This window comes from Takifugu rubripes, chromosome 3 (assembly GCF_901000725.2).
Source record: "Takifugu rubripes chromosome 3, fTakRub1.2, whole genome shotgun sequence".
NCBI classification, from domain to species: Eukaryota; Metazoa; Chordata; class Actinopteri; order Tetraodontiformes; family Tetraodontidae; genus Takifugu; species Takifugu rubripes.
Genome location: NC_042287.1, coordinates 13,126,255 through 13,154,067, shown reverse-complemented (window position 1 = coordinate 13,154,067; position 27,813 = coordinate 13,126,255). Strand labels below are relative to the sequence as shown.

General features: G+C 43.7%; 1 protein-coding gene across 11 annotated transcripts in view; it reads left to right on the top strand.

Annotated features, from left to right (window-relative positions):
* LOC101063786 (serine/threonine-protein kinase WNK2) overlaps positions 1-27,482 on the top strand; it is a 28,365-nt gene extending 883 nt beyond the window's left edge. For 2 of the 11 annotated variants that reach the window (XM_029833232.1, XM_029833231.1), the window contains 29 exons: positions 385-1,203; positions 8,459-8,631; positions 8,768-8,988; positions 9,067-9,224; positions 10,113-10,201; positions 10,594-10,813; positions 11,410-11,683; positions 11,788-11,903; positions 12,136-13,014; positions 13,931-15,013; positions 15,134-15,178; positions 15,367-15,795; positions 16,074-16,361; positions 16,519-16,562; positions 16,662-16,821; positions 16,888-17,004; positions 17,132-17,302; positions 17,556-17,607; positions 17,808-17,906; positions 18,222-18,988; positions 19,332-19,377; positions 19,476-19,528; positions 19,679-20,325; positions 20,747-20,973; positions 21,123-21,347; positions 21,947-22,045; positions 23,943-23,987; positions 24,625-24,923; positions 24,998-27,482. In XM_029833232.1, the coding sequence (XP_029689092.1) occupies positions 550-1,203; positions 8,459-8,631; positions 8,768-8,988; positions 9,067-9,224; positions 10,113-10,201; positions 10,594-10,813; positions 11,410-11,683; positions 11,788-11,903; positions 12,136-13,014; positions 13,931-15,013; positions 15,134-15,178; positions 15,367-15,795; positions 16,074-16,361; positions 16,519-16,562; positions 16,662-16,821; positions 16,888-17,004; positions 17,132-17,302; positions 17,556-17,607; positions 17,808-17,906; positions 18,222-18,988; positions 19,332-19,377; positions 19,476-19,528; positions 19,679-20,325; positions 20,747-20,973; positions 21,123-21,347; positions 21,947-22,045; positions 23,943-23,987; positions 24,625-24,923; positions 24,998-25,348 (8,031 nt within the window). In that variant the 5' untranslated portion in view covers positions 385-549 and the 3' untranslated portion in view covers positions 25,349-27,482. The remainder of the gene's footprint in view (positions 1-384; positions 1,204-8,458; positions 8,632-8,767; positions 8,989-9,066; positions 9,225-10,112; positions 10,202-10,593; positions 10,814-11,409; positions 11,684-11,787; positions 11,904-12,135; positions 13,015-13,930; positions 15,014-15,133; positions 15,179-15,366; positions 15,796-16,073; positions 16,362-16,518; positions 16,563-16,661; positions 16,822-16,887; positions 17,005-17,131; positions 17,303-17,555; positions 17,608-17,807; positions 17,907-18,221; positions 18,989-19,331; positions 19,378-19,475; positions 19,529-19,678; positions 20,326-20,746; positions 20,974-21,122; positions 21,348-21,946; positions 22,046-23,942; positions 23,988-24,624; positions 24,924-24,997) is intronic. The other 9 variants (XM_029833236.1, XM_029833235.1, XM_029833233.1 and 6 more) reach the window with 9 other exon arrangements.
* Positions 27,483-27,813: the final 331 nt, after the last annotated feature.

Genomic DNA, 27,813 nt, shown 5'->3' with positions numbered 1-27,813 from the left:
TAAGCCTCGTCCCCCCCCCTTTTTGCTTCACGGGAAGCGTAATAACAATTTTCGGAGACGTGCGAATTCACGCTTCCGTCTATATTAGACGGTCCGTGGACACAAGCGGAGACCGGGTCGAGGATTCGGAACCAGCGAACCCCGCGTTAACTTGTCGGCGCTAGCATGCTAGCTTTCAAGTTCACCTGGTGGGTGATGAATTCCGCTAAAAATAACGACATGTGTTAAACCCTGGGCTTGTCCCTCCATCCACCTGCCCCCTTTCCCCGACGTCAAGTTAAGCCCAACTACGGCCGTTACCCGCAAAACTGGGGATATTTGTCAACGGTGCGCCGTAAACGGTGCTAGCTTCTCTTTTATTAACTGCCAACATTTCTTTTGCAGCTCTTGATATCGGATGAAATCTAGTCAGACATCCCCGTCGTCGAGGGCCTCTGCTGGCAAACTGCGTCACCGAGTGGGCGCAGCAGGTACTCGTCTATAAATATGCATTTTTCAGGCGGTCTAGCCATGACACGAATGACCTGGAAGCGGAACCTTTAGAGCAGCATGGAGCCAGAGGCCACTTCCAGCTCTGAGCAGCGAACGAACTGTCCATCCGGGCCCAACTCTCAGCACGAACGGGCGCCGAACATGTTGGAGCCCACAGGTGATGGAAGTCATTTGGACTCTGTTGTGAGAGGCGGCAGTGACCCCGCCGCGTACCCTTCCTCCAGCTATCGAAGGATCGTGCATCAGAGATTCATCAGGAGGAGTTTGTGGTTCTCGGACGCAGACGAGCAGGCCTTGGAGACGCCCGAATGTGACGCCGCCGCTGTCAGCGGCAGTGGCGGGACGGTTCTAAACGTACACCTGCGGACGATCGTGGACAGGACCCGGGGGACGAGCTGCGGGATACAGGAAGACTCCAGCACCGAAAGCCAAGGCGGGCAAAAAGACAGCGCGACGGAGAGCGCCAGCGCCGATGAGGAGAAGGAGAAGTGCGGCAACGCGTTAAAGCCGACGGGCAGCGAGGACGCTAAAGCCACCGTCAAGGCGGCCAGCGAGGAGAACGAGGAGGAGGCGGAGATGAAAGCGGTTTCCACATCACCCGGAGGAAGATTTCTCAAATTCGACATCGAGCTGGGAAGAGGTTCCTTCAAGACCGTCTACAAGGGTTTGGACACGGAGACGTGGGTGGAAGTGGCCTGGTGTGAGCTGCAGGTAAATATTAATGCCCTGCTACCCAAACAGGGTGGTTTTTTTTGTTTTGTTTTGTTTTCTTGTCGACACTAATCAGCAGCCTTTCCACAGGCGCGTGGGAGACACTTAGGAATAGAAATGGTGCTTTTAATAATAAACTTCACGTGGTTCCTTTTCTGCATGAGATGATTTTCACTCCGGCGGGGGGCCCTCTCACAAGGCGGCACTCGTGGTCGACGTTCACACGCCGCATAGCGTAATGACGGCGCGCCCCCCCCTTCATGGAGCTGTCCCTCAACCAGAGTCTCGTGGGAGAGTCCGCGAGGTTGCGAACGAGTATTTGCTCGACGTGGAAGGTCGGCGGCGTTAAGTGGCCGACGAGCATTAACCGCTGACGGGGGGGGGAGCAGAGCGCTCCTGACACGTGTCGATCAGCAGACGCACGAGGAGAGGCTATCTTGTCCTCCATTACACAGACGCAGGGAAAACGCCAGCTTAGAGCATGCGAAGGTATTAACTAATTATTTCCGTCCTTTGGAGACTGCAGGAGGGATTATCTTCCTGTCCCCTCTCTCTCAGGAGGCTTAAGGGAGGCTGTCGTGAGCACGACTGGCCGCCTTCAAGAACGAAAAACCCACAATGTCATTTGTTTTCCCAGATTATAATACAGTAGTTCGTAACCCTTCGCCTCTGGTCTGCTCTCTCGCGGATGCTACGGCATAGCTGAATACTCTTACTGCGTCTTATCGACTGCGCCTCAGCTCGCGGCCTCCCACTGTGCAACAGGAGGTGGACAGACAGGAAGCAGCTGACGTGCACTGTAGCCCACAGGGAACCGTGTGGTGGTCCCGTGTGCTTGCTAATGTTAACGTGCTGCATCATCGCTCAGGGAAACTGAAGAATAAACTACACCCTGCACTGTTTAACCTGTTTGTATGGCAACAGTGTCGCTGGACAGCGGTTAACATGCCAGCGTCTTGTTTCAAGACGGTTGTGAACGAGGTGGTGACCTCAGCACGTGGTGATGTCATGCAGACTGGTGGTAGGAAACCCACCCTCCTGCAGCGTGACAGCACTGAGCTGCAGTCACACCCGGCAGATGCCAGATAGCAGAACCGGAAACATTTCATTCTTCCCTCGCAACACGTTGGAAAACCCTCCAGTCGACCGTCGGTACCGGACGTTCATCACAACTCAAACGGTAGTTTTCTCACACGTGCTCAATTCCAGCACGTGATTTCATTTTTGAGCTGACGGGTTTCCAATCATTTGGATAAATGATGTGGAACTGATCGATGGATTTCATCAGAGGAGGCCGGCTCTTTCATTCATCCGAGGGCTTCGGGTGAGACCTTTGCCTGCTGATCAGAAATGCCTTTGATCTTTTGGGGTTTTGTTAAATCAAAAGCGGAATATTACGTTTCAGATTTTTACAGAATATTACAATCATTTTCCAGCTGTTTACTTGTTTTCTGTTTGATTTTCTGTAATGCCTACAATTACCAAAGTTAAGAATATTGAAATTAACTATGTGACATTTTATTCCTCGTATCTTTAACACAAATACACCTTTTAAGCTCAATAATTTCAGCAAATTAGCTAATTTGTGGACATCTTCAAGGCCCCCCCCCCCCAGGACTTGGTTGCAAAACATCTCTGAACCCAGAGATGACTGATATTTTCGCTTGTTTTGTCCTCCTTCCAGTGGTCACATGGTTCTGCTGCCTAGAAATGTTAATCTGGGCCTGTGTTTGCTCCCTCTGTCTCCAATCTGAGTCACACTCTCCCACCCCTTTCCGCCTTTACCCATCTCCCCCACATCTCTGTTTTCGTGCCAGGCCGCTGGCATAACGCAGATGGCCCTGGCTCTGACAACAGTGTTGATACGAAACAAAGAGCCCTGTTGTGACTTTTCTCTTTTAAAAGGAAACATTTTCTTTTTCTACTGGCCTTTATTGAAACTCTGGAAACTTCCTTAGCCCTTCGCTTTGTTCTTTAGGTCATCATCCGCGTTGAAATCTGCACGTTCGCATCACGCCGTCGTCTCTGTGGTATTTGGCAACGATTCTGTTGTTCTGTAGATTAAATCTGCCTCTCGGCTCGTGAGCTCGGGCAGATGCTGTTGCGGTGGTATGAGGCCGACTCCAGTGTTTGTGGCTCTGGCTACAGACGAACCCAGCAAATGCCAGCGTGCACAGGCTTGACAATAAGAGATTCCTGCATGCCAGGAGTCAGATCTGCTGACCTCCTTTCTTAATTAGACGGAGAGAAAAGAATTAAACACTCACTGATCGATCAGGAAAACATTTTCCCGATTCCCAACCGGCTCCTTGCTCACAGCTCATTAAGAAGCTGGAGGGAGTGAGAGGATCCAGACGCCGCGGCTCTGCAGCCTACAGTGCTCAGTAAAAGGCCTCATCTTCAGGCGTGCACCAGTGTCACCAATAACCCCGAGGCCACATGAGCGGGCTTGTTAGACTCCTCTGAGTTTACTGTGATCTGAGAGCTGTTGCAGAGTCTGAGACGGCCATCATTCAGACCAGTCCTGTCACACCAAGACATCAGCTAATAGACTCATAATCGTCAATCAATAACGGATCTGCTGGTGGCTGCTTTTGTTATTTTGCTGGTGCTAGTCCAGGATTTAATACACAGGATACAAATTGCAGTTCATTAGAGTGAGGATTTCAGTAAATATCCTCTGAATGGCCTCAAAATGTCACAGCCGCTCGTTATCGTCGTTAATCCCGTGTTGAATTTAAAGTTGTTGTTTGTATGAGCAAATCGTACGCCACGTCTAAGCCTGCATCCTGTGAAGGTCGGCTAATAGGCTCTGTGGTATGAGGACAAGGGTTACATTAATTGCTCACTCTACCTCCGTATCCCTAAGCTATTTATGTAATAACAAAAGCACAACAACTGACCTCACTGTAGCACTTGTGTCACAAGTCCGGCTTTAATTTGTGAATACTATTTCAGGTAGAAAGACTCAGATAAAGAATGTTTCCTCAGTTTCTGTCCTTCACACAGATCCGTTAATCGCCCTTGCCATTTTTTAGCCATTGTTAATGTTCTTCTGCAGGCTGGGCTGGTCAGTTTGAGCGAGGACATTGAGCTATTTCTGACTCGTCTCTGCTCTAAACACCATCAGCAGTGATGCGAGCCACCCACTTTGTCTTCTACACTGATTCTGGCATTGCCGTGCACCGTGACTTCACCATTCTGACTTTTGGTCCTCCTAAATCCAGAGCCTTAATCAAATGGAACAATGTCAAATGTGTGTGTACATGTTTAACAATGCATCTGAGCGTGTGAATGTTGTTCTCTGAGCAGGAGGGAATGTTCAGGGTGTCAACAGTCAGCCATCTTGCCTCAGGTTCATTTAGACTCGGGTTACAGCTGCCATCTGTCCTCTTTGGATGTTGCTAATTATCAAGAAAAGGCTAAGAAATGACAGATACATGTGTTTCTTTGGTCGGTAGTTGCTGGGTTTTTTTTTATATTTGGATGAACAGAGATCTATTAGGCTTTGTCTGTCTGGTAATGTTGTGTTGGAGAAAGAACCCTAATTGATTTTTAAACCACTGCAATCAATTGGAAATGAGCAAGAGATGCCAGAACTGCAGCTTTATTCAACTCAACATTAATTAAAAGCGTTATTCAAAGATGCATTTTTTCCCCCTGCAGCCATTTTGGTTGAAATCCTTTGAGTTTTGTCCTTGGTGATTCTTTTTCAGATGTGCTCTGCACCATCTTGACAGTTATTGGCAATTGGCTGAATGTTGGCCCATAGATTTTAACGTCTAAATACATTAATCCTCCACCTCGGTAGTCGGTCACGTTGATAAATCACGGTCAATTGGTACCATTGGTGGCAGTTCATGAATATGCAGCACCACCATCGTGTTTGAAGCTATATTTTTTCGCTCATGAGCTTTTCCTTTCTTTCCACACATTCTCTTCCTCACAATGTCCCCCAGGTTTGTCCGACTCTCAAACTCGTGTGTTACCGTTGCAGCTTGCTAGCCATCTATTTACGCTCACAAAGGATCCCTTGATTTTCCACCTGCAGAACCTTCACCTGAACGTTCCTCACTTCTTGAAGAGTAGTTAAAATTAACAGTATTGTTTTTCTATGTGTAAACAAAATAAGTTTGGCGGGGGAAAAAAAGTTATTTGGCTCTGAGCTGAGCAAATACCCAGCTCTAGTCTGGCTCTGAACAAAGATGCCATCAGTCAGCACTCGTCAGGGCCGTTGCATGAATGGTATTAGTCTTTCTGAGGTGCAAGCATGTAATTAAAAAAAAAAAAAAAAAAAAAGTTTCTTTGTCTCTGTCAAAGAATTGTTTGTTTGCTGAAAGGAAAGAGGTTTATTGCAGGGTTGTGCTTATCCATGTTTGCTAACTCCCGGTCTCAGCCGGCTAGACGCAGTCATCAAGTCCAAACTCCTTTTCTACCAAGAATTGTCCACCATTTATAGGTCACCTTGGTCTTAAGTAAATTCCTGTTCAGAACTGCTTGAGGAGGTTTGATTAGATTAAGTATTTACACCTCATTACTGTAGTTCTCATTTCCTCTACATCTCCTATTATAGCTTTTTCCCTTCCCATTTCTACATGTCTTTGCTAACTTATGTGTTCATTTGTCTCTTTAGACACATCTTGAATACTGGTGTGTTGGACAAAATGGGTTTTTAGTAAGATTTTTTTGAGGGCTGTCTCCGTATTCCAGCCTCACACCACACCTGTTGCACTGGGGGGTATCGACGTGCATAACAAAAGCAATGATCCAAACTGTTTGCATGTAACGGTAGTACTGAACTAGATTTGAAAAATGAGTGACCAGCACAGAGTTCTGCTGCAGTCACACACTGATTGGACATAATTCAGTTGTGGGCACTCTGCCGGACTGTGATTTGCCTTGCACTAGATTCTGTTATGGCAGCAAAAGCACTGCAACACTCAGAGGGTGGTTAAACGGCCAAGAACAGTATCATACCTCATTTAACTCGCTGCCAGATCTCTCTGTTGCAAGCACCAGTTTTAGCTACTTTTCTCAGATTGGGTACATTGGGTTCAGATGGCAAGGGTTTATATAATGGACATATTTTGATAAGTAACTTTTGTAACGGTCTATTCTCAAAATATCTGCCCCCCTTAAAGCCACTAGCATATTTTGAGTTGTAGTCAGAAAATCTGTGATATTTTGTAGATAAATCCATGTATCATAACTCGATTAGCAATCATGTTACCGGTAATCAGGATTTTGGTGCTGAGAGGGTGATTATGATTCATGCCACCATTAAGCTGCTTTGTTTGCATGTTTCCTTGAGTTGCACTTTGTTGGGCTCTCACACCCACTATAAATTTAAAATAACTGTATTAATAAAGCTTGCTTACCTGCCTCTAGTGCAATAAATCATCCATCCTTCAAAGCTAAATGCTTGTGCTGCATGATCATCCACTGTTTATTGGAGGTATACTATTTAATTAATGGAGGTGGTGAGAATTCCTCTCCATAAATGTCCAAAATACTTTCGTCTGCTTTGTGTTAGACATTTAACCTTCAGAATCTGTCCTTGTGTTAGAACTCCATCAGCATGGGAGCCATAGTCCAGAGTAAACATTTATCTCGCTATATTGCAGACCTGGGATATTCTGTATGGAAGGTTGTTGTATGTTCTACCCCAGCAGTGGTGCTAATAGAGCCATGCTCACAGATATAGTGGGTGGCAATATAGTGAAGAAGAGCTTTATGGATCGCTTACTGCTAATGTCACCATCAATTTTCCCGTTCGGTCTGCACTGCATGGGCTTGGAGCTGTGTGTTTTAACCAAGCCTGAGCTGCTGCGCGCTCTGTGTGGCTAACTGAGGTTTTCCTTCAGCCAATTGTATGCATGATTCTAACAGAATATACTTACTATATTAAAATCTCGTAATGTAGATGGATTTTTATGGAAAAAAGCACAATTGGATGTGAGGAATGCCGAGATAAAGCAGTAATATGAAGAGGAAAGCTTCAATATTTGATGGGAAAATATTGCTGTCTCAATCTCTCTCTCTCCTGTTACCTAAACCTGGGCCCACTGCTGTTCTCTTGCAGCAGAAACCACGTGGAAATAACTCAGCACAACTTGGCCCCAGCCATCCATTGCTCAGCGTGCCTCAGTAGAAAAGGGTTCTCTGCAGAACTGAATTATTCATCAGGCGTTGCAAGAGTGCAGTGAAAATTCCTCCCCCACACACTTTCTCACAAAACCTGATATTCCACATTGATGCACACGCAGACACAATGCTTTGTCGCATCATTAGACTTTAAAAAAAAAACATAACACTCTTTATTTATGGAGATGTTTGCACTGTTTAATTTTACTAAAACACTGTTGTGGTTAAATAACTGAATGAAAATGATGGAATCATACCAGGCTCCCTCATCTGCATCTCTAAAGGGTGGGGTAGGTGCACTGTGCTTTGGCAGGAGAGAGCGAGAGAGGGCGTGCTTACAAAAGATGTGATATTGTGCAGATGCATGAAGGAGGGAGTGGTTGATGTTCAGGGTGCAGAGTGGGGGAGACAGATTGCAGATGTGGGGGAGGGGAGAAAGGACCCAAAGGTGGCAGATGAGTGAGCAGGCAAGTGGAGATGACGATGGAATATTGGGAGAGAATAGCGGCGCATAACCTTTAGCAGCACTGTGGAATGGGTGTGGCCGAATTTAACATGCAGATTCATTATCCGGGATTCAGCAGGAGCCTGGCGTTGGAACACAACAGGAGAGCCTCTGAAGCCAGCGTGCATGCTGTCGACTGTTGATGAAGAGCAAAACCATAAATGCCAGAAGTTAAACAAGATTGATACGAACTTGAAACTGCACACATGCAGAGATTCAAGAATTTCTGGCTATGCCTATTGAGCTGGGAAAGGATTTAGTCGTGTAAAAGCAGCTGCATAATTGTTCCCCTTATAAATATATTAAAATATTTACAATTTTTAACACAATTAATGAAGTCTGACAACTTTGCTATGATGGATATGAAGGACTGATTCTCTCTGCTTGTGGAGCTGAGCCCCTATGTAAAGTGGGCTCCCTTTATATTGCTCATGCCTGATATTTACACTGAATCACGTGCATCAGCTCTTTGTGCATCTAACTTGAGTCATTAATTCAGACTATGCTACTAGTGCCTTTAGTGCCTAGCATCTGTTCAACAGCTGTGGATGAGCCAGGAGTCGTGTTCATTATTTCTTTCCTTCACATCTTTTGTCTTTCCTTTAGGATCGTAAGCTGTCAAAAGTGGAACGTCAGCGCTTTAAGGAGGAGGCGGAAATGTTGAAAGGTCTTCAACATCCAAACATTGTCCGTTTCTATGACTTCTGGGAGTCCCCCCTCAAAGGGAAGAAATGTATAGTCTTAGTTACAGAGCTCATGACGTCTGGGACACTAAAAACGTGAGTATTATTGAAAGCGGTGAGATGCACTACTTGAGTAGCAAAGAACTTTGTCTTTTTGACTTCTCGGCTATGGAATATGTGCGGTGTAATAAAACTCACTGGAAGTTAATGTATATTTTTCTTTTTCCCAAAGCTACTTGAAGCGTTTCAAAGTCATGAAGCCCAAAGTGTTGCGAAGTTGGTGCAGGCAAATCTTGAAAGGCCTTCACTTCCTCCACACCAGGACCCCTCCCATCATCCACAGGGACCTAAAATGCGACAATATCTTCATCACAGGCCCTACTGGCTCAGTCAAAATTGGTGACTTGGGGCTGGCAACACTCAAGGCAGCTTCCTTTGCCAAGAGTGTTATAGGTAGATTTTGATCTGTGACTCACTTTACTTTAGAGTGGAAAGAATAGACAGTGTATACATACGATATTCTCTTTGCAGGCACCCCAGAGTTCATGGCTCCAGAGATGTATGAAGAACACTATGATGAGGCAGTGGATGTCTACGCCTTTGGCATGTGCATGTTGGAGATGGCTACATCGGAGTACCCATACTCGGAGTGTCAGAATGCTGCTCAGATATACCGCAAAGTCACAAGTGTAAGTATGTGACATACTAAGCACACCGATTGTTTCCCGCCCCTCAGTCTTGCATTTCTTGGGTGAAGCCTACAGGGAAGCACATGGAGTCACAGAGAGTCTGGATCTCCTTTGTTTTTTCAGATGAAGCCTAAAGGCTGTGTTCTGCTCAGCTTCACTGCTGGCATATACACTGATCCTGCTTTTTCAATTATAATTCTCTAAGGATTATTAAAAAGCTCTTGATTTGATACTTCAAGCATCGGGAATGTTCTTATCCCCCCTTAGTACTTTTAAAAGCCATGGCCACGGTTTCCTTCTTGACTATGGGTCAGCTTGAGCAGCCGTCTCCCGATACTCTTCTCACACTGTTGCCGTACACATGTTTGAAAGTGCTGAGGAGAGTTCCGCAGGAGTTTGATCAAAGAAGAGCTTGAATAGCATTGAACTGCTGTCTCGGCTCGCGCAGCATGAAACTATATAATTGGCAGCAATGTTGAGGGAGGATTCATACACTTTAAACTTGAGACAGAGAAAGCAACTATTTTAAGACGAGTTGCTCTTACTCATGTAAATACAACCAACAAAATTTCCCTGCAGAGACATTTTAAAAATGCAAATAGTCCTTTATTTTGTGGTCTTTATTCTCTAAATTTCTGAATGTTTTAAGTTTCCAAACTTAAACATTAATCCCAAATTTCACTGTTGTCAAATTGATTTTATTCAAATTGAATTATTTTTCAGGCGCCAACTCTTCGAATGAAAGATTTATGACTCTTTGGCTGAAACAAACCTATATTTAAGGAAAACTCTGCACTAACTTCCTTTTCCTTTATCAAAAAATAGCAGGATAGTGACATGAGAACTAACTTGGATGCTTTTGTCCTGTGTTTTTTTCTCACTGTCCAGGGAGTGAAGCCAGCCAGCTACAACAAGGTCAAGGACCCTGAAATCAAGGAGATTATTGGGGAGTGTATTTGCCAAAAGAAAGAGGAGCGGTGAGTGTATACTTCTGTCCTTGTCCAGTGTAAAGCCTTCAGAATCCACAAGGTGCCCCCTCATCTGTCATGCCTTGTCTCATCTGCTCTGCCGTATTGTTGTGGCACTGACAGTTGGGCTCTGGGCTGTAATGCAGTCTCACTATCTGCAGGGTGCCGTGGGATTCTGTTACAGGTCCTGTGCAGAGGCCAGAAGGAACTCAATTAGATTGCATTGTTAATTGATTGGGTTTAATGAGCGAGGTTCAGAAATGTACAGCACTGTGCTATTATCAGATGCCACAGGTAACTGTACTGATGCTCACAGAATCGGCTGAGAATTTATTGCTGATTATCGTGAGTACCACAAATTTCCTGCCATATATCTGAGATGAGGTGTTCCTGTTTTCCAGGTACAGCATCAAGGACCTGTTAAACCACGCATTCTTTGCTGAGGACACAGGTGTAAGGGTGGAGCTAGCTGAGGAAGATGATGGGAAAAAGGCCTCGATAGCCTTGAAATTGTGGGTGGAAGATCACAAGAAGCTGAAGGGGAAATACAAAGAGAGCGGAGCCATTGAGTTCACATTTGACCTTGAAAAGGAGGTCCCTGAGGTTGTGGCACAAGAGATGGTGGGTGCAACTACAGCTCTTTACTTTCCCAAAATCCAGTGTGGTAGATGTTAATGGTAGGTTTAATGTTCCGCGCATTCCTGTTTTGGTGAGTTCTAACTGTTGGCAGGGCTTTATCTCATCACCAGGAATGCAGAAATGCTAGATTGTTGGTGATTCTCTGCTCTTCCAGGAATACAGTGATTTGTTTTGTTTCTCTTTGCTGTTTTCTCCAGCATTTCTCCACCTATTTTTACTTTATTGCAAGACATTTGCACAATTTATTTGGTAACTGGATTACAGGAGATGTTTGATTGAGGTGAATAAAATTATTTGTTAATAGTGGAAAAATAGAATTGCGTGGAAAATTAATTAAGACGAAACATCCACTGCAGTCTGTGATGAACTCGGTGAACTTAGAAAGCATACTCTGAAAGATTAAATTATGTATGTTTATCAAATAAGAACTAGGAAGTGCTTGGAGTGTGCTATCTTTTTCATTTAATCTCTTCCCACCTCCTTTAATTATAAATAATTATAAATAGCTTCTCTATCATGTGATTCTCCATCATATGGTCTGTCCTAAAAATATCCTGAAACTGATGCTCATTTTTCAGGTGGAATCTGGCTTCTTCCATGAGAGTGACTCTAAGACTGTGGGAAAGTCAATCAGGGACCGAGTGGCTCTGATCAAATGGAGAAGAGCGAGAACAGTGTCTGCTGCAGCTGCACTGGATCAAGGCGATGGGGCGCATCCGATGCAGATGCCATCCCATGGCATCTCTGCCGGGCCTACACTTATAGGCCAGCCACTGCTGGAACCAGAAGATTCTGAGGCAGATCAGTTCAACAGGCTTCAGAACCTACCGGCCAGCGCCACCTCAGTCACATGTAAGACATTCTTCCTCATTCTTATCTTCCTCATAATGCATTAAACTAATCAATATATATTTTCTATAGTTGCTTTTAAAAGCACACAATTTATGTCTCTGCAGCAGACAGCACTCTTGACAGTGGTATGGGATCCACTGTATATTCAGACTCCCACAGCAGTCAGCAGAGTGTCCTCTACCAGTCCCAGCTGGACCCTATTACTATGACAACACAGCAGGTCTGTATCAGAAGCATATATAGCCAGGTGGACTATGTAAATGTAGATTTATTTAAATCTTTACAAGCAAATATTGCTGAAATGGTATAACACAGGTTCTGTACCATCACTTATTTGGCCTATGTACATGATTAGCAATGTAATCATGCAAGATACATTTAGCCCAATATTTCACACATGTTGTTTTGTTATTTTGAGTAACATACTTTGATTTTGGGGTTACTCCTAATAGTGCCACAGCAGTAGCCTTTTTCTGGCGGACCGCCCCCGCTCTTGTGAAAAGAGTGAAGTTTGGGAGGCAGGACACAGAGCTCAGTTTGGAGGTGCAGCCCGAAGAGGAAGTGCCCCTGTTATTGACACTCTGAGGTCCAACCACATTGCTCATCTCCGTGCCTTTATTCAGTCCCCCAGGTCAATCAGTCCCACCCCCCCTCTGTTAGAAGATCAGTCAGAATTCAGCCACTCTGCCATTCGTTCAGGAGAAAAGGATTGTGTCCCTTCTCATTGTGCTCTTCCACTGCTGCGAGTCTCTCCTGTCTCTTCACCTTCTCAGCCCCGTCGCCTCAGTGACAACAATATCAGGCGAGAGTCCATCACCACCAGTGAGAATATAACCATACCAGTGCCAGGTGGACGCAGACACTCTGATCTTAGTAGTCTTCTGACCCTAAAATCTAAACATAACAATTTAGCACTGCAGAGATGCCATGCATGTCAGGCCTGCCTCTCTTTACTTCAGAGGTCACGAGAAGGAAGCCACCACCGCCCATCTATCATCACGCCAGTCTCTTCATGTGAACACCCTGGAACAGTACCCAGTCTTAGTTTTGGCCGTCAGAGAGGTTCAAGCGATTGCTCAGATTTCTCACTCCTGCAGCAGTCCCTGTTTAATATAATTGGCCGCAAAGCAGCACCTTGTCCCACGACTACCCATAACAACCTCCTGTTACAGTCCTCAGCCGCTCCAAGACCGGTATGTAGTGATGGAGACATCAGAATGAAGAGCCGCCTCCTGACTGGAGGTTTGGTCGGGGAAAAAGAATCTCCTAAGAACATTGAAGATAGTTTGTGTGCTGGTGAGCAGCAATGGTCTGGAGCAGAAATCGGAGTGGTAGGTGACAGTAGCAGACATCGCTTTAGATTGTCCACGAGGGGCCGATTCCTGCTTAACTAATGTCTCCCCACCTGTAGCAGCATCAGAATATTTCTGCATTCTCCTGGTTAGATCTCCAAGAGGCCAATCACACAGAAACCATTTTTGCAGCTGTTTTAAGAGGCAGTGTTTTGCACACTTGATAGCTCCCTTATTGCTTCCACGTTGACATTTGATTTTTTTTTAAAGTCATTGTGGTTCCACCTGCATTTTGTAACTTGCAGAATGCTTTCTGTGTGATCGATGTCTTTGCCGACGTGCCGGTCTGCAGAATTCACCATCCCTCTTCTGCTGTTGTAGGAAAATGGCTTCATTTTAGAAAATCAACTTCCCCTGCAGATTAACAGTTGGATCTCACCTTTCCTATTCTGCTTTGCTGACCCAATGCTACAGCTGTCTTGCTCCTTGTCTTACCTTAAATAGATGATTGAAGGTAAAGGGATTGCTGCTTGATTTCTTTTTTTTTTTCCCTCTTGGATCTCTCCCTGCCTTTGGAGTCTTTTTTTATTCTGTCCCTTTTTTTTTTTTTAACACAGACTTATTACTGCTTGCTCTTGATTAAAGCACTGTGCATATTTTGGTCTTTTATGAGTTTATAGTACAATTATTTAACATGGTTTAAAAGGCTCCCTGTCATTTTTACTACTCCAAGCCATACTTAAGTAGTATACAAACCAACGTTAAAAAGGAAGAGCATTGTAAATGTTTAATAGACAATAATTTAACGTGCATGTATTTAGTGTTATGATATGGGGCCTTTTTAAATATTGAAAAAGTTATTGTTTATAGCTGTTTGATGCAGAATTTCTCCCTTTTTAAATTCGACACCCAAAAGTTTCTAATTTGAATGTCCTTTTTCCTTTTTTGTCCTCAGGCCAGTTCAGCAGGTCACCAGACTCACCACACAATCCATGGCTTGCCCTCTTCCAGCACACCGGTGCAGGCACCGCTACAGTACCTTCAGCTTGGACAAAGTTACCCAGCTGCTCCCTATACCGGCCAACACTGTGCAGCACCAGCTCCAGCTAGTCTCTGTTCAGTTACAGGCCTTTCTGCTAGTTATGTTCCTGCAAATATGCAACAGACTCTACAAAATACAGGAAATATTATACCATCAGCTGTGCCACAAAACTACCAGTCACCAAGTCACAAACAGCAACAACCAACAGCAGCGAGTTCTTTAAACTTTTCTTCAAAAGCCCAACAGACTTGTCAGAACTGTGTGATGCCAACAACACAACAGAGTGTCTCTGCATCAGGATATTCTGCTCCTGTTCAGCAGCATACTGCTGCAGCCCCTGCTGTCCCATCACAAAGCTATCCTGCTGGCTCTGTAGTTCCAGGTTTAGCAACCCAAGCCCAGTGTCATCCTGCACAAGTTCCCAGTGTGCTGCAACAGGTTCAAGGCACAGTCTGCCTCTCAAGTCAGCATTCTGGTCAGAGCTCCTCCACACCAGCACTTTATAGCCAACAGATGCCAATCCAACAAGAGAACCAGCAGACCTTCCTGCAAAGTTCTCAGTCCAATATTCAAGTAGCCCAAAATGTCGGGCAGGGATATCTGAAGCCTCAACTCCAGCATAATCAAGAAATTCAACATAACCTTGTACAACAAATGGCACAGCCGACCACAAATCAGCAACAAGTCCAAACTCCAGCTAACCTTAGTCACAGTCAGAAACCCATGCAGGCAACAGTTCGGCAGCAGAGCCATGACACATACCAGTCGACATTCCAACAGACTCCTACACCAGCCTCACAACCTCTCCCCACCACTTCCCCTGTTAGTGTGGCAGCTGCACACCAAAGTTTCCCTGCTGCTGGTCTACATGATGCTGGCCCACAAAGCTATTCATGTTCTACCTTCAGCATCCTGCAACAATCAACTCCTCCAGCTCAAAACCAGTACCTGTCTGCACAGTCTACAACTCCACAAGCCTATGGGGAGTTGAGCCAGGTGGGATTCTTCAGGACTTTTCTATCCTGTCATGAAATGATGCATTGCAGCAAGGTTTAAATCCCTTTACATTATTTGATATTAAAGATTTTCTTTTTTCACGCTCCTGTTAACCAACAGTTCCATACTCAACAGTGTTCAAACAACCAAACACAACCTTCCCAGGTATGGCCATCCACTCATTCTTCTGTTCATTTGAGATCTTTCTAAATTAGTATTGCTCCTATTACCTTTGTGTTATTTCTTTAAATATATTAGGAAATAGAACATAGACAAGTTTTCATGCATCTTCCTTCTGTATTTAATCTTTTTTCTTTTGATTATTTGATTTTCTTCCTTTCCTTTCCCTTCAGTTCCCTTCCCAGTATCCCACTGTCCAGGTCATGGCTGCTGTGACTGACTCTGAGTCTTCTTACCCTCACACCTGCTCTGTCCCTCACCCTTCAGCCTCCTCATATTCTCGAATGTTCCTCTCTCCTGGACAGACTCTCCCTGTCACCCCTGCTGTCTCCCCCCTTTCTCCTTTGCACTATGAAAATGTGTTAGGTTCACCTATTCCAGTGTCCTTGATGCCATCCCCATCTCAGGTGCTGGATAAGGTGGGACCAACGTCCCCACAGCTCCAGCTCACTGTTGCTCTGCAGCAGAGTGTTAGGCCGGAAGCATCTTATTCACACCCTGCACTTATATCCTCACAATCCACTAACCCCTTACACGCTCACACTGTCTCAGCACAGAACACCCACCCTGCTACAAATGGCAGCACTCAGACCTTGATAAAGGTAACTATGGAGGCTGCAGCAGAGTGCAGATATTTAGCTAAAGGGTGTAAAGATAACAGTTGTCTGATTTGTTGTTCTTTTATTTATATCGCAGCAAAACTGTTGTTTGTCTTTGAGCTAAGAATTTCTATTCACAAGTATTTGAGATAATTAATAGAAACTATGCATTTTGGGAATAAATTACCAATTTATAAATAGCACAAACAATGCAGCTATTTTTATAATATGTTTATCAGAATGATTTTATTTATGAATGTGTTTGTCTATCATAAATACAGGACATGGTCAGCCATGCTGAGCTTGCTCACTCTGCTCCACTCGGTCAACCTGCAGCATTCTCTCCACCTCTGCTGAATGCACCAGACCACCTTGGCAAAAAGAATCCTTGTCAGCTGCCCCTGCAGGCTCAGACCCAGAGTCAGCCTCAGAGCCAAATTCCTGCGCAACAGCCCTCTGACTCCCAGAGAGCATCCTCCGTGTCTGTCGGGTCCTCTTTGACTCAGCAGAAACCACTTGGCACTATTTCGGGCTCTGCAGGTCAAGCACCAACAGAGGTGATTACTGAGGTGTGGACTTGTATTTTCATACTTCTACTGCACAAGTCTCAGTAGCTCCTCCCCTTTCCTTGCATTTCCACTCCGATGTAGCAAATGCAAACTTGTCTCAAAGGTTGTATCAGTGATGTGATGTGTTTCAGTCTCTTTATTCGTTTGCTTTCTGTAGGAACAAGCCTTGGAGAAACATACTGGAGGACAGGGCTATGAGAGGTACTAGCCATGTCGTCTTTGAATGTGACTCCTTTTACTGTTCACAGAGTGCTTAATGTTTAGTGTTGACAATTTCTGCCATTCCTCACTCAAATGCAGTGTCAACTCTGATGCCACCTCCGGTAAGGAGATGAGTGATGGCTATGAGGGGACACATGGCAGTAAAGGCGAGGGGAAAGTCCGCAAGCACCACCGCAGGTCCACGCGAACTCGTTCTCGGCAGGAGAAGATCAGCAGGCCAAAGCTTAACATCCTCAATGTGGGTAAACTAAAATTTATCTGAAGAACTGATTTCTTTCATTTATTGGCCTTGTTCTGATTGTAGGTGTGTAACACTGGTGATAAGATGGTAGAGTGTCAGCTGGAAACCCATAACCACAAAATGGTCACTTTTAAGTTTGACCTAGATGGGGATGCACCAGAGGAGATTGCTACATATATGGTATGTAACTGTTTTTGTATCATGTTAGAATCCATAGCTGACATTAGATGTTTTCTATTTGCTTAGAAATATCTTTTTGGAGGTTTTCCTTTCTCATTCCGGATTTAATGTGCATCATGCTCCTTAGGTGGAGAACGATTTCATTCTACCTTTGGAAAAGGAAGCATTCATCGAGCAACTGAAGGACATTGTGGACAAGGCAGAAGACATGTTGAGTGAGGACGCTGAGGGTGAGAAGAACTCGGAGCAGGCAGGTGGTCCAAAACAGACTGACGCACCGGGAACATTAGGAACCGAGGTAGGAACGAAGCTGTTTAGTTTTTAATTCCTTTTTAGTTTGAAGTGCTGCAATCGGGAATACATTATCATCACTCCACTCTGGACTCATTGTGCTGCACTGCCAGCAAATGTAGATGATAATTCCATTCTGTCTGATACAATAGTTTCATCGCTGTTATTTTGTTTATGTACTGCAGCTCTTTAGCTTGTTGTAAATATTGGCTGAGTCAATGCATGTGAGTCATTTCTTTGAAGAAATCTAATGTTTTTAGGGTTTGAAACCGTCTACACCTAACGCTCCGCAGATGATGTACCAGCAAAATGGTAAGACTTGGAAGATCTTGGAATATATATCAATAAAAAAGGTCTGTTATGCTGTACCATTTAATAATATATCACTAGTGCTGAGAGTTTTATATAGTAATTAAAATCTAGTTCTAGTTCTCCCTTTTCTTTAAAACCTGTTAATTGATAACTTTTTGTATTTTTTTTTAAAATTTACATTACCTAATTTTCTTTGACAGTCCTTCACACTGGAAAGCGCTGGTTTATTATCTGCCCCGTAGCTGAGACACCTTTGTTAGATGATGAGAAGCCTGCATCGAATGCTTCAACGGCCCAGGGTATGTTCCATGTTGATATGTCATTGACTGAGATTTTTTTTTTTACTGTATTGTCTGTATATTACAGAATCACATTTTCTTCATGCTGCTGTGCACTGGGATGCGAGTTAGTTATATAATAGTGACTCTGCAGTGGTTCTAGGAAGAAATGAAGGGTAGGATTTGTACTCCAGCTGAAAAAGCCTGATGGGGCAAGACAAGCTGTGATGTAACCCTCAAGCACCCTTAGGACTTTTCTGTGCTTTGTGATGTGTCGTAGCTGAGATTAGACCTCTAATCTGCTGTTTGTTTTGTTTTTCAATTGTATTATATCAGAATCTGAGAAATCAGCTTCATCATCATCCAGGCCCAATGACAACATAACTACAGCAACAACCACAGGCACATCTTTACCCTCTCAGACTGTGCCCTCCTCCTCTCTGTCCCCTGCGAACACTGAAAAAGCCAGGATACAGCAAGCTCAGCCCTGTTTAGCTAAGCATGCTCCTCCTGCTGCTGCTGCTGCTACCAGCCACCCCAAGTCTGTGGAAGAACCTTGCATCTCTGCTGTCTCTATAGTAACTGACATGCCATGCTGTGCAATTGTGCCACCTGTCTCTCTGGATGTGAATGCTATTGATAAGCGAGCACCTGGTGATTCAAGGCTCTCTCAGTCTAATCAGCTTAATCACAAGTCTAGTCCGACTGGAGAGCTCCCTCAACAACTGGCAGCGAATCAGTCTGTGGTCTTACAGCAACCCTATGCCACACCTATGCAGCCTGGAACTGTGACATCCCAGCCTCAGAGTCCTGCACATCAGACCTCCCAGGGCTCCCAGTCCTCAAGCCACCAGCAGCCAGGGAGCGTTGGACCAGGAGAGTCAGACAGCGAGGGGCCACGAAGGGTAGATTTCGTCGATCGGACCATCAAGACTTTGGATGAGAAACTGAGAAACCTTTTATACCAGGAACATGCCCCCTTGCAGACTTCCAGCACTGCATCCGATCCCCAGGCCTCGGGTACCGAGGGAGTCAGTTCAACCCCTGTCTCAGATGGTCAGAGCACAGAGGGAGCACATAAAAAGAAGAAAGGAGAATCACTGGTAAATATAAATCGGAATAATCTAGGCATTAACAGTGGTGGTTAGGAACAAAGTTAATGGCACAATCGCAAAATAATTTGATTACGTGTAACTAATATGACCTGAATGTTCAGAAAGGTGTAGAAGGATGAGAAGGATAATAACATTACTGTCATAAACATACCAATTAGTCTTATGCTCTTCAACTAGCAGCTTCATTTTATGTTTATACAGCAGCCTGGCGCACTTCAGCAACAGTCCTGAGTGAAGAGTTAGATTTATTGCTGATTTTAATTTTCAAAATGATTTTGAATGTGAATTCTTTGTGTGACTGTGAATTCTATTTTTTTTTTTTGTCCATTAGTCTCAGATTCCTGAATGCAGTGATGTAGGTGACTCCACAGTGTCAGGTATGTATTTGATGTCCCTTTTTACAGAAACTACTCAGGGATATTTTGACTATCTGCTAGTATTTTTGCATAAATAAAATTGTTTTCTTTTTCCTTAGCCAACAACAGCATTTTGAACACAGAGGACATCACTACCAGAAACCGCTTTCAAGTAGGAATCCACCTTTATGTCAATACTAATGTCATTTGTTTGAAATGAATTAAACAGTGTTGGGAGTGGTTACAGTGGGGGTGGTTTCTTTTGTGATTTGGACCTTTCGTAGATTCACAAACTTAATGTGATCTTCTCTACTGTCCCCAGATCATCCCCACTCCACCGGATGCCATTTATCGTGTCGAGAAAAGCAAGGCAATCTTAAGTGCCTGCAGCTCCCTGGCCCCCTCTAGCAGTTCCGGGGGATCCCATAGTCAGACTCACAGCAAAGGGACCAAAGAGGAATGTGCAAATGTAGACAGGCCCTCTGCAATGACCTCAGCTGGTAATCGGAGCACAGAAATCACCAAACGTTTCTCTGCACCACCAAATTTCTACCAGTCCACCTCCACCTCCAGTCCTGACCTCACACCACACCGCATGCCCCGTGCCCAGACGATCGATACGCCTATCCGTCACCCTTATCAGCGCTCCACTCGCCTTTGCTCCGACTCTGCAGATGAGGACAGCAGCAGCATTACTCTCCCTCCATCCCACCATGCTTCCCCAGCTCATGCCCTGTCCGAACACAGTGGAAGTGAATTCATGAAGAGAGCAGTGGCCTTCCTGCGACGCACTGGCCGGAGCAAAAGTGAGCAGAGCTCCAATTCGACATCCCAGCATCTTGTGGCGATGAACGGCCACGCTCCCTCACCTTCTCCAGCACATGCTCACTCTTCGTACATCAGCAGCGACAATGATTCAGAGTTTGAGGATGCAGATATGAAGAAAGAACTACAGAAACTGAGAGAAAAGTAAAGTATAACACACAAGACATTACAAACATGCAGTCAGGGAAACCTCCACTTTGTTCCTTGTCTGTCTGTCTGTCTGTTATAATATATATTATTTTGAATATTAAGTGATTTTGCAGCATGCCTTCTTCTCTTTCCCTATTTTATTGCCCTTTCTCCTGCTAGCTGTTGGTGGCATAAAGAATACAACCGAAATGCCAAAAACCTAATCGTTGGAAATTAAATTTTCTTGCAGCCAATTCTGTGAAAGCCTCCCCCTTGTGTTGACAAGTCAGAATTGCAATGCCATCTGACTGCGCTGGCACTTTAGCTTCCATCTCAGAGTTGCATGCGTCACTATTGCTGGTAGTTATGTGGGAATTTGTGTGTTCTAAGAATAATTAATTTTTTTATGCCATCTTTGTGTTTTTTTTTTCATTAGACACATGAAAGAGATCTCAGAGCTCCAAGCCTTCCAGAGGAATGAGATTGAGCGTCTGTACAAGGAGCTGGGTAAAACACTGCCCCCGAATGTTGGCCTGCTTCACGCCGCACCCCCCAGTGGACGCAGGCGCCGAGCCAGCAAACACAAACTGAAAGCTGGGAAACTGCTCAATCCAATGGTGCAACAACTGAAGAATAATCTCAACACATCTAGTGAGAGGAAGGGTATGATGAAACTGGTTTATCTGATGATGATGTTTACAGGGGCACAATTGCAATCTGTGGGAGCTTTGCAAGATTCACAGAAATGCAGGAATGTGTGATTAGATGATTCGTGCATACTTACACATTTATAATCCCCCCTTTCCCTCAAGGTGAAAGTGCTGCCAGTTCATCCAGCTCCCCTGCTAAAAGTTCAGTTATGTCAGATGGCTCTGCCCATTCCAGCGGGAGCTCCAGTTCCAGTAATCCACCCAGTGTCACACAGGAGCAGGTCCACACCCAGCAGCCCTGTTCTTTGAAGGGCTCATTCTCCTCCGACAACATCTACGCTGGACGACACGGCGATGGAATGGCTAACCAGGCTGGCCCTGGCCAAGGTACACACGATTACTTCATGTGTGTGGTGTGCGCGCACACGTGCTTGTATCTTCACACGTGTGTGCAGCTGTGAGGGCTAGAGAATAGGCATGTCAGTGCCATTCATACTGATCACCAAAGATAAACAAGTACATGGCTTGAGAGACTGACTCTTAATGACTAGGCACAAATGATAATATAGCTGGACTATCAGAAAAAATTACAACCACTTCCAACAAAACATGTCTTCCATTTCATAGCATATAAATGGTGCCATATCATGGTATAGCAGGTGGTTGTAATAAAATGGCTGTTAAAACTTCAGGTTACTTTTTGTGCTATCATTTAAATATACTATCGAGGAGGCATGTTTCCAAATTAATGTGTACATTTAAACCATTATTTTAGGTCTAGTTTGTTCTTTCTTTTTTGTTAGCTGTTTAGTTGTGGACATACTACTTCAGTACGCTTGATCATAATTACCGGTATGCCTGTTTACCCTACACTCCTTCTTTACTGCTGCTTTTATGATGGGGGTTTTCTCATCCAAATCTCTCTGCACTTTTACAAAGTATCTCTCTTGTTTCTTCTCTTCTTCCCTTTATATTCATTTTTACAGGCTGGACGGTTTACCACCAAACGTCAGAGAGAGTCACCTATAAATCTAGTAGCAAACCACGCACTAGATTCCTCAGTGGACCTGTGTCTCTGTCCATCTGTTTGTATTTTTTCTTTTCTATTTCCAGTCACTGTATCCACCTTCTTTTTATTTAACCTTCCCCTCTTACCTGTCAGCCTTGCTTTTTTTATGTACCTTAGTACATACCGTTCCTCACCTTAATATCCATCACTCCTATTTCTTCCACTCACCCTTTCTCTCCACATCCTCAAATGTTGTGCTTTTATGTTGTTCTGACCACCAGGGGATATGATCACATGTGCCTACTGATGTTTCTATTGAAAGCTCATATGAACATGGTCAGTGGAGTCCAGTTAACAAAGCACACCTCACCAGAGTTGAAGGCTTTTGCAGCCAGGATGTGTTTGCTTTTCATCCTTAAGCAATCAGTGAAGCATGGCATATTTTGTACTGCCAGCCATTGATGAAAGTTTCAACAGTCACTGCGTGCTCAACAGAGCTGCAAAGTCCATTTAGAGTTACTTCCTCCACCTCATATCACGTTTGACCCCTAACACGCTTGTGCAACACCATGTACTTTTTCTTTGTGCACTTGGAATAATGTAAATATGCAGTATTTTGTGCAATCCTCCCCTACACACTACCCTGGCTAATATTTCATGATTAAGATTTTGCCATAAGGTGTGTCTTTTTATTGATACAATATATTAAAAAGCACAATAATGAATATAGAGCAAATTTATTGGCTCCAAGACAGGCCTTTCCTGGACATGCATAGCTCTTGAAATAAATTCAAGGGTGGATCATTACACCATTCTTTTTCTGATAACCATCTAGAACTGACCAAACTGCATTCCTGAGTTTTCCTTTGTGATCTATAATACTCCCACTCCCACCCAAATGCACCAGGGACACTAAACATGGGCCCAATCTAGGTCAAATATAAAAGTGTGTGTGTGTGTGTCAATGTTGGAGAGAATAGCAAAACTGTTACACCCTCTTTATTTCTTATGTTCCCATCCACTATTATTTTGGTTGTATTATGTTTGCAAGTCAGAACACTTGTCCCGATTGAGCAGTCCTCTGTATACTAACACAGAGACCTGAGTCCCCCCAACCTTTCCCAGAACCCAAGGCAAGGGCTCTCTGCTTAGAGGAGAGCTCTCTGTCCCTCATGTTTGGACGGAGAAGATGTGCATGATGCAGGCGCCGAGCAGGGCACAGATGGAGACATGTTCCGCCACATTAAGGGCTGTATAATCAATATTACTATTGTTTTGTTTCTTCCTCCACCTCCCCTGACTTACCTGCATGTGTCTCACAAGTGCTGGCTCTAATTTGTAGCTAGTATCTGTGTGCTCTTTCAGTTTGAGGCTTAATTTCAGTTTCATTGTTTTGTTTTCGCAGGCATTGTTGCATCGGCAAATGGATCTGTTTTTTATTTTTTTTAATAGAGCTTCCACTATTTTCCACTTTTTTTTCAGATAATCTTTATTGTGATCTCTCCCTTCAGTTATTGGACAGTTGAGTCATACTAAGTCCCAATCCAAACAAATGATCTGAAATGCCATATATTTTAAGAATTGATTAAGGTGACGGTGTCGCCCTATTTTAGATATCTCCCCGGTCCTGTTTAACAACATAATTCGAACAAATTAATTTTACCCATTTAATCTTAAAGATTGCTACAGATGTTGGAACGCCTTATCACAAGGCATTTTACCTGCTGAAATGAATTATTAGTCATTTACGGTGATCATTTGATAAAAGGTAATCTGTCTCACTTTCCCTGTGGTTTGTCATTCTGAAGAGTCTTCCTCACTGATTCAATCCCTTTGTCCTTCTTATCCTCTTTCTCTCAACCCAATATTTTTGATAACTAAATGTACTTTTGAAGCAACTTGTCCACATAAATGTGGTGTGTAATGTGTCGTGGCCTAACTCTTTCTGTCTTGTGCTGTTTCACTTCTTATAGGGTCCACTCTGAAACGACTATGTCTAGGCAAAGAACGCAATAGTAGTAACTATCCTATTTACTTACTTACTGTCTACATAATTTTAGTCCTTTTTGTTTTGATTTGTGTCATTATGAGCGCTTTATTTTTTCGTGTTTTTAAATGATCATGGATACTTTCAACAGTTACGGTCAGAACAGTGGGTTCAGTACAGATTGATGCATTGGTTTATTTATTGATTTAGTGTGTATTGCATGGCTGTGCCCGTGTTGTGCTGCGAAGTTTTCTCATTGCTTTCCTACCAAACATTTCATTTTTCTTAGATTGCTCTTAAAAAGCAACACATTTCTGTTAGAACAAGTATTGGATGTTCTACTGTGTGACCTCCATTACAGTCGTTACCATATTGAAAGTTGTTACATGTTATTTATGAAATGAAAGGCATAGTCGATAGAAAATAAAATCCCACTCGTACAGTATTACAACCACTATGTCAAATCGGAGGTGGGTAAATGTTTCCAAGCTCTGAAACTTGGCCCTTATCCCTCCTAATTTATGAGTGAGAAGTGGATAAGTTTGTTTTTTTAAATTTTGGATGAACTATCCCTTTAACAGAAGCCAGTCGATTAAATGGTTGGATTTTATTAATTGCATACTTATATACACATAAATATGTATTTTTAACACATTTGTGTTTTATAGGGTCTTCTCTCAACACCACCGGGGCTCAGACAGCCACCAGTCAAACGCAGCCCACTGCAGCGACGCCCTCGCCGCCGCCACAGCCAATTCCGCAGCTCGCTCGGGTGCAGACCAACAACAGCAACAACAAGAGAGGCACGTTCACCGATGATCTTCACAAACTGGTGGATGACTGGACAAAGGAGACTGTTGCAGCAGCCAGTCAGTCCCGCCCCTCCCTGAACCAGATCAGGCAGCAGAGACGCCAACAGGGCGTGGAAGGTGGGGCAGTGTCACGCACAGGAGCAGCTCCACATGAGGTACTTGAACTGGAGGTGTTCAGCAAGGGGTTTTTAAGTAGTTGAACAACTGTTACAACTGCTTTCTGTTTCAGATGAAAAGCCATTATGGGCGAAGCAACTTCCAGTTGCCTCTCTCTTGTCCCCTGACTGCTACTTTAAGTCCTCACATGGCCACAAATGCAGCACCGTCCGCCCCAGCAATGTTCCCTCCTGGGTACCTTTTCTCTGCAGGCTCCTACAGCAGGATGGCCCCTGGCCCACTTTACCCTCAGCAGTGGCCCGGCATGCCAAGTCCAACAGGCTCTTTGGGTCCTGTTGGCTTGCTTGGTGCTGGAAGAGTTATGCCCTTTGCTGCAATGGCAAACCCAAGATTAGAATCCTACCCTCTGGTCATGCGTGACACCGAGAACGGGCCATGTCCAAATAAAACCAGGACTACCTAATTGGGTTCATTCAGACATCTGTGTGTGGATGGATGTGTGAAACGTTTAGCCTCACTTTTTTGTGGTTTACCAGAGCCCCAAATGTACATAATGTGAACTTGTAAATAATGGCAACATCTTGATATTGTTTATACATCATTGTCTGTGGTCAGCGTGTGACTGTGTGTGTGTGCGTGTGTTGTACAGTACAGTTCAATATGTTTGTTTGGTTTATGCTTTCTGGCTTTCACTCTCAATCAGCCACTCAAGACATGTTTGTTTGTGCTCATGGAAATATATTATTTTATGCAACTAGTCCTTTTTTTGTGTTACGTACATGTCAACGCTACACTGGAATCTGTGGTTTATGATGCGCAAAATAGGCAGTCAGTATTTGAAGAAGGTATTTAAAGAAATGTAGTGCCTTGAACATTGATTTTTCTTTTTTTCTTTTTCCAAGACAATGTTTTTCTGCACCCACGTTATTTTGATGGTAGCTTGAGTGCAGTCTTTCTCTTTTTTTTTTAAATACATCACGGACACCTTTGTTTTTTGGTTTACATATGAATGCCCTTGTAGAACTGCACTAATAACTGCTCTTATTTAAATAATAAATCCATGTTTTAATCCTCGTTTACTTCGCACCCCTGTGACAGACGGAATGCCATAACGATGAGATGTAATGTTGCCTTGTGGTTCATGTTGGACTGAGAGAAAGAAGGAAAAAAATGCCAGCAGCCAAATCATACTCTTTCAGGTCAAACGGTTCAGACACAGGCTTTTTTTTTTTTTGGTGGGACACCTGATTGGTTGGGCAGCACAGGTGTGAGCAGTGTTGTAGCCTTGTACTCAGAGGAAAAGAGGTGTCCAGAACGATACCTGTAACCTGTAAATATTTCTTTCTACAGCATGAGCCTCTGGCAGAGTTCTGATCAGAATGTAGCAACTAATGTGTGAAAGGCTTGAGGCTTTAAAGTGCAATTTATCCCCCCTAAACAAAGCTTTGATCGTGGCCTTTGCCACAAGCCTTATCTATGACGTACGCAACGGGAGCAAGCTAAAAATGTTGAACAAAGCCATCTGACTGCTGTCACCTGGCAAAATAGAAACCACAATCCATAAATCTGAAGTCACAATACTGTTCAATAGTTTCCAACTTTTCCTCAACAAACACCGTGTATGATGTATTTTGCATAGTCAAGTCTGGGGTTTTTATTTTTGATTGATTTGCTTGATTTCTTTGATGCTGCTACTTTCCGAGGGGGGTTTCGCTGTGAGCTAAATCATTCTCTTCTCAGAAGTCAAAACCAAACTGTCAGATTCATTTAGCAAACGAGACGCCCACAGTGTTACTGCCTTGCTAGATCTCCCAGGTTGCTTTTTTTCTTTTATTATATAAAAAAAAAATTATATACTTGACGCAGGAGATTTGCACACTGTAAAGCTTTCCTCGAGTCGAACTGTAAACACTTCCTGTACTTTTTTTTTTTTTTTCCATTATCACGAATGAGCATGGCGAACTTAACTCCACAAAGCAAATATAATCAACAGTTACAAATTTCCTGCTCCTGCAACACTTTGGAATTATTTCAGCAACCCATTCCTGCCAAGCTGTGAATTGTACAGTTTTCCTCTTCCTTATATTTGTATATTTTATTTGCGTGGCAGTTTAAAGGTCATGGTGAAGGAGGGTTGCTTTAAAGTATATTCCATCAATTCGGTTTGAATTGGACTTTTATAGGATATTATGCAGAATCTTCTGCTTTGGTGAAATATTTCCAGTAGTAAGAGATTTCTGTTCTCTGTCACTTGTATTTAATACAGTTTTTTGTTTTGTTTTTCCATCTCAGTCGCTGCTATGTCATGGGGAGCAGCAGAGGAAATGACTATTGTTGGCATATTCACTTGGATGCAGTGAATGATTCACAGACCAGAAATGCACAAAGATGAAGCAGTATCTACACTTTTTACTCTGCTCGTCTCACTTCTCGCTGGGCAACATTGCCCCCTGTCGAATATGCTATGATTGTCAAAAGCTTGTGTTTTAACTGTGGGATTGCTTCTGCTTGCTGTATCTCCCACTGCATTCCCCCAACCTGCAGCACTCTGATCACCAATTGTGTTGAGAGAGAAATAAATATTATTTTGTGCTTGATGAGTTGTTCGTGTGCACTTTTTTCCCATATATCAATCGAATGCAGTGGAATTTATCGATGAAGTTATTAGTTAAAGGTAGTTTGTATCCCGCCTTGTTAACATTCGGTCAGGCGCATCAAAAGTCAACGGCTCCTGCCGACATCTTTGAAACAAATTCACAGATTCGCTTCATTCCCTCGACAGATAATCACGTGTTTAACCTACACACAAAAAATATATTTTGAACAATATGAAAGTAATAGGTGAAATAAAACTCGGAAAATTCACAAACATGCTCGAATATAAAACTAGAATTGGGAAATGGAAACCAGTTGTGACGAATGTGCCGC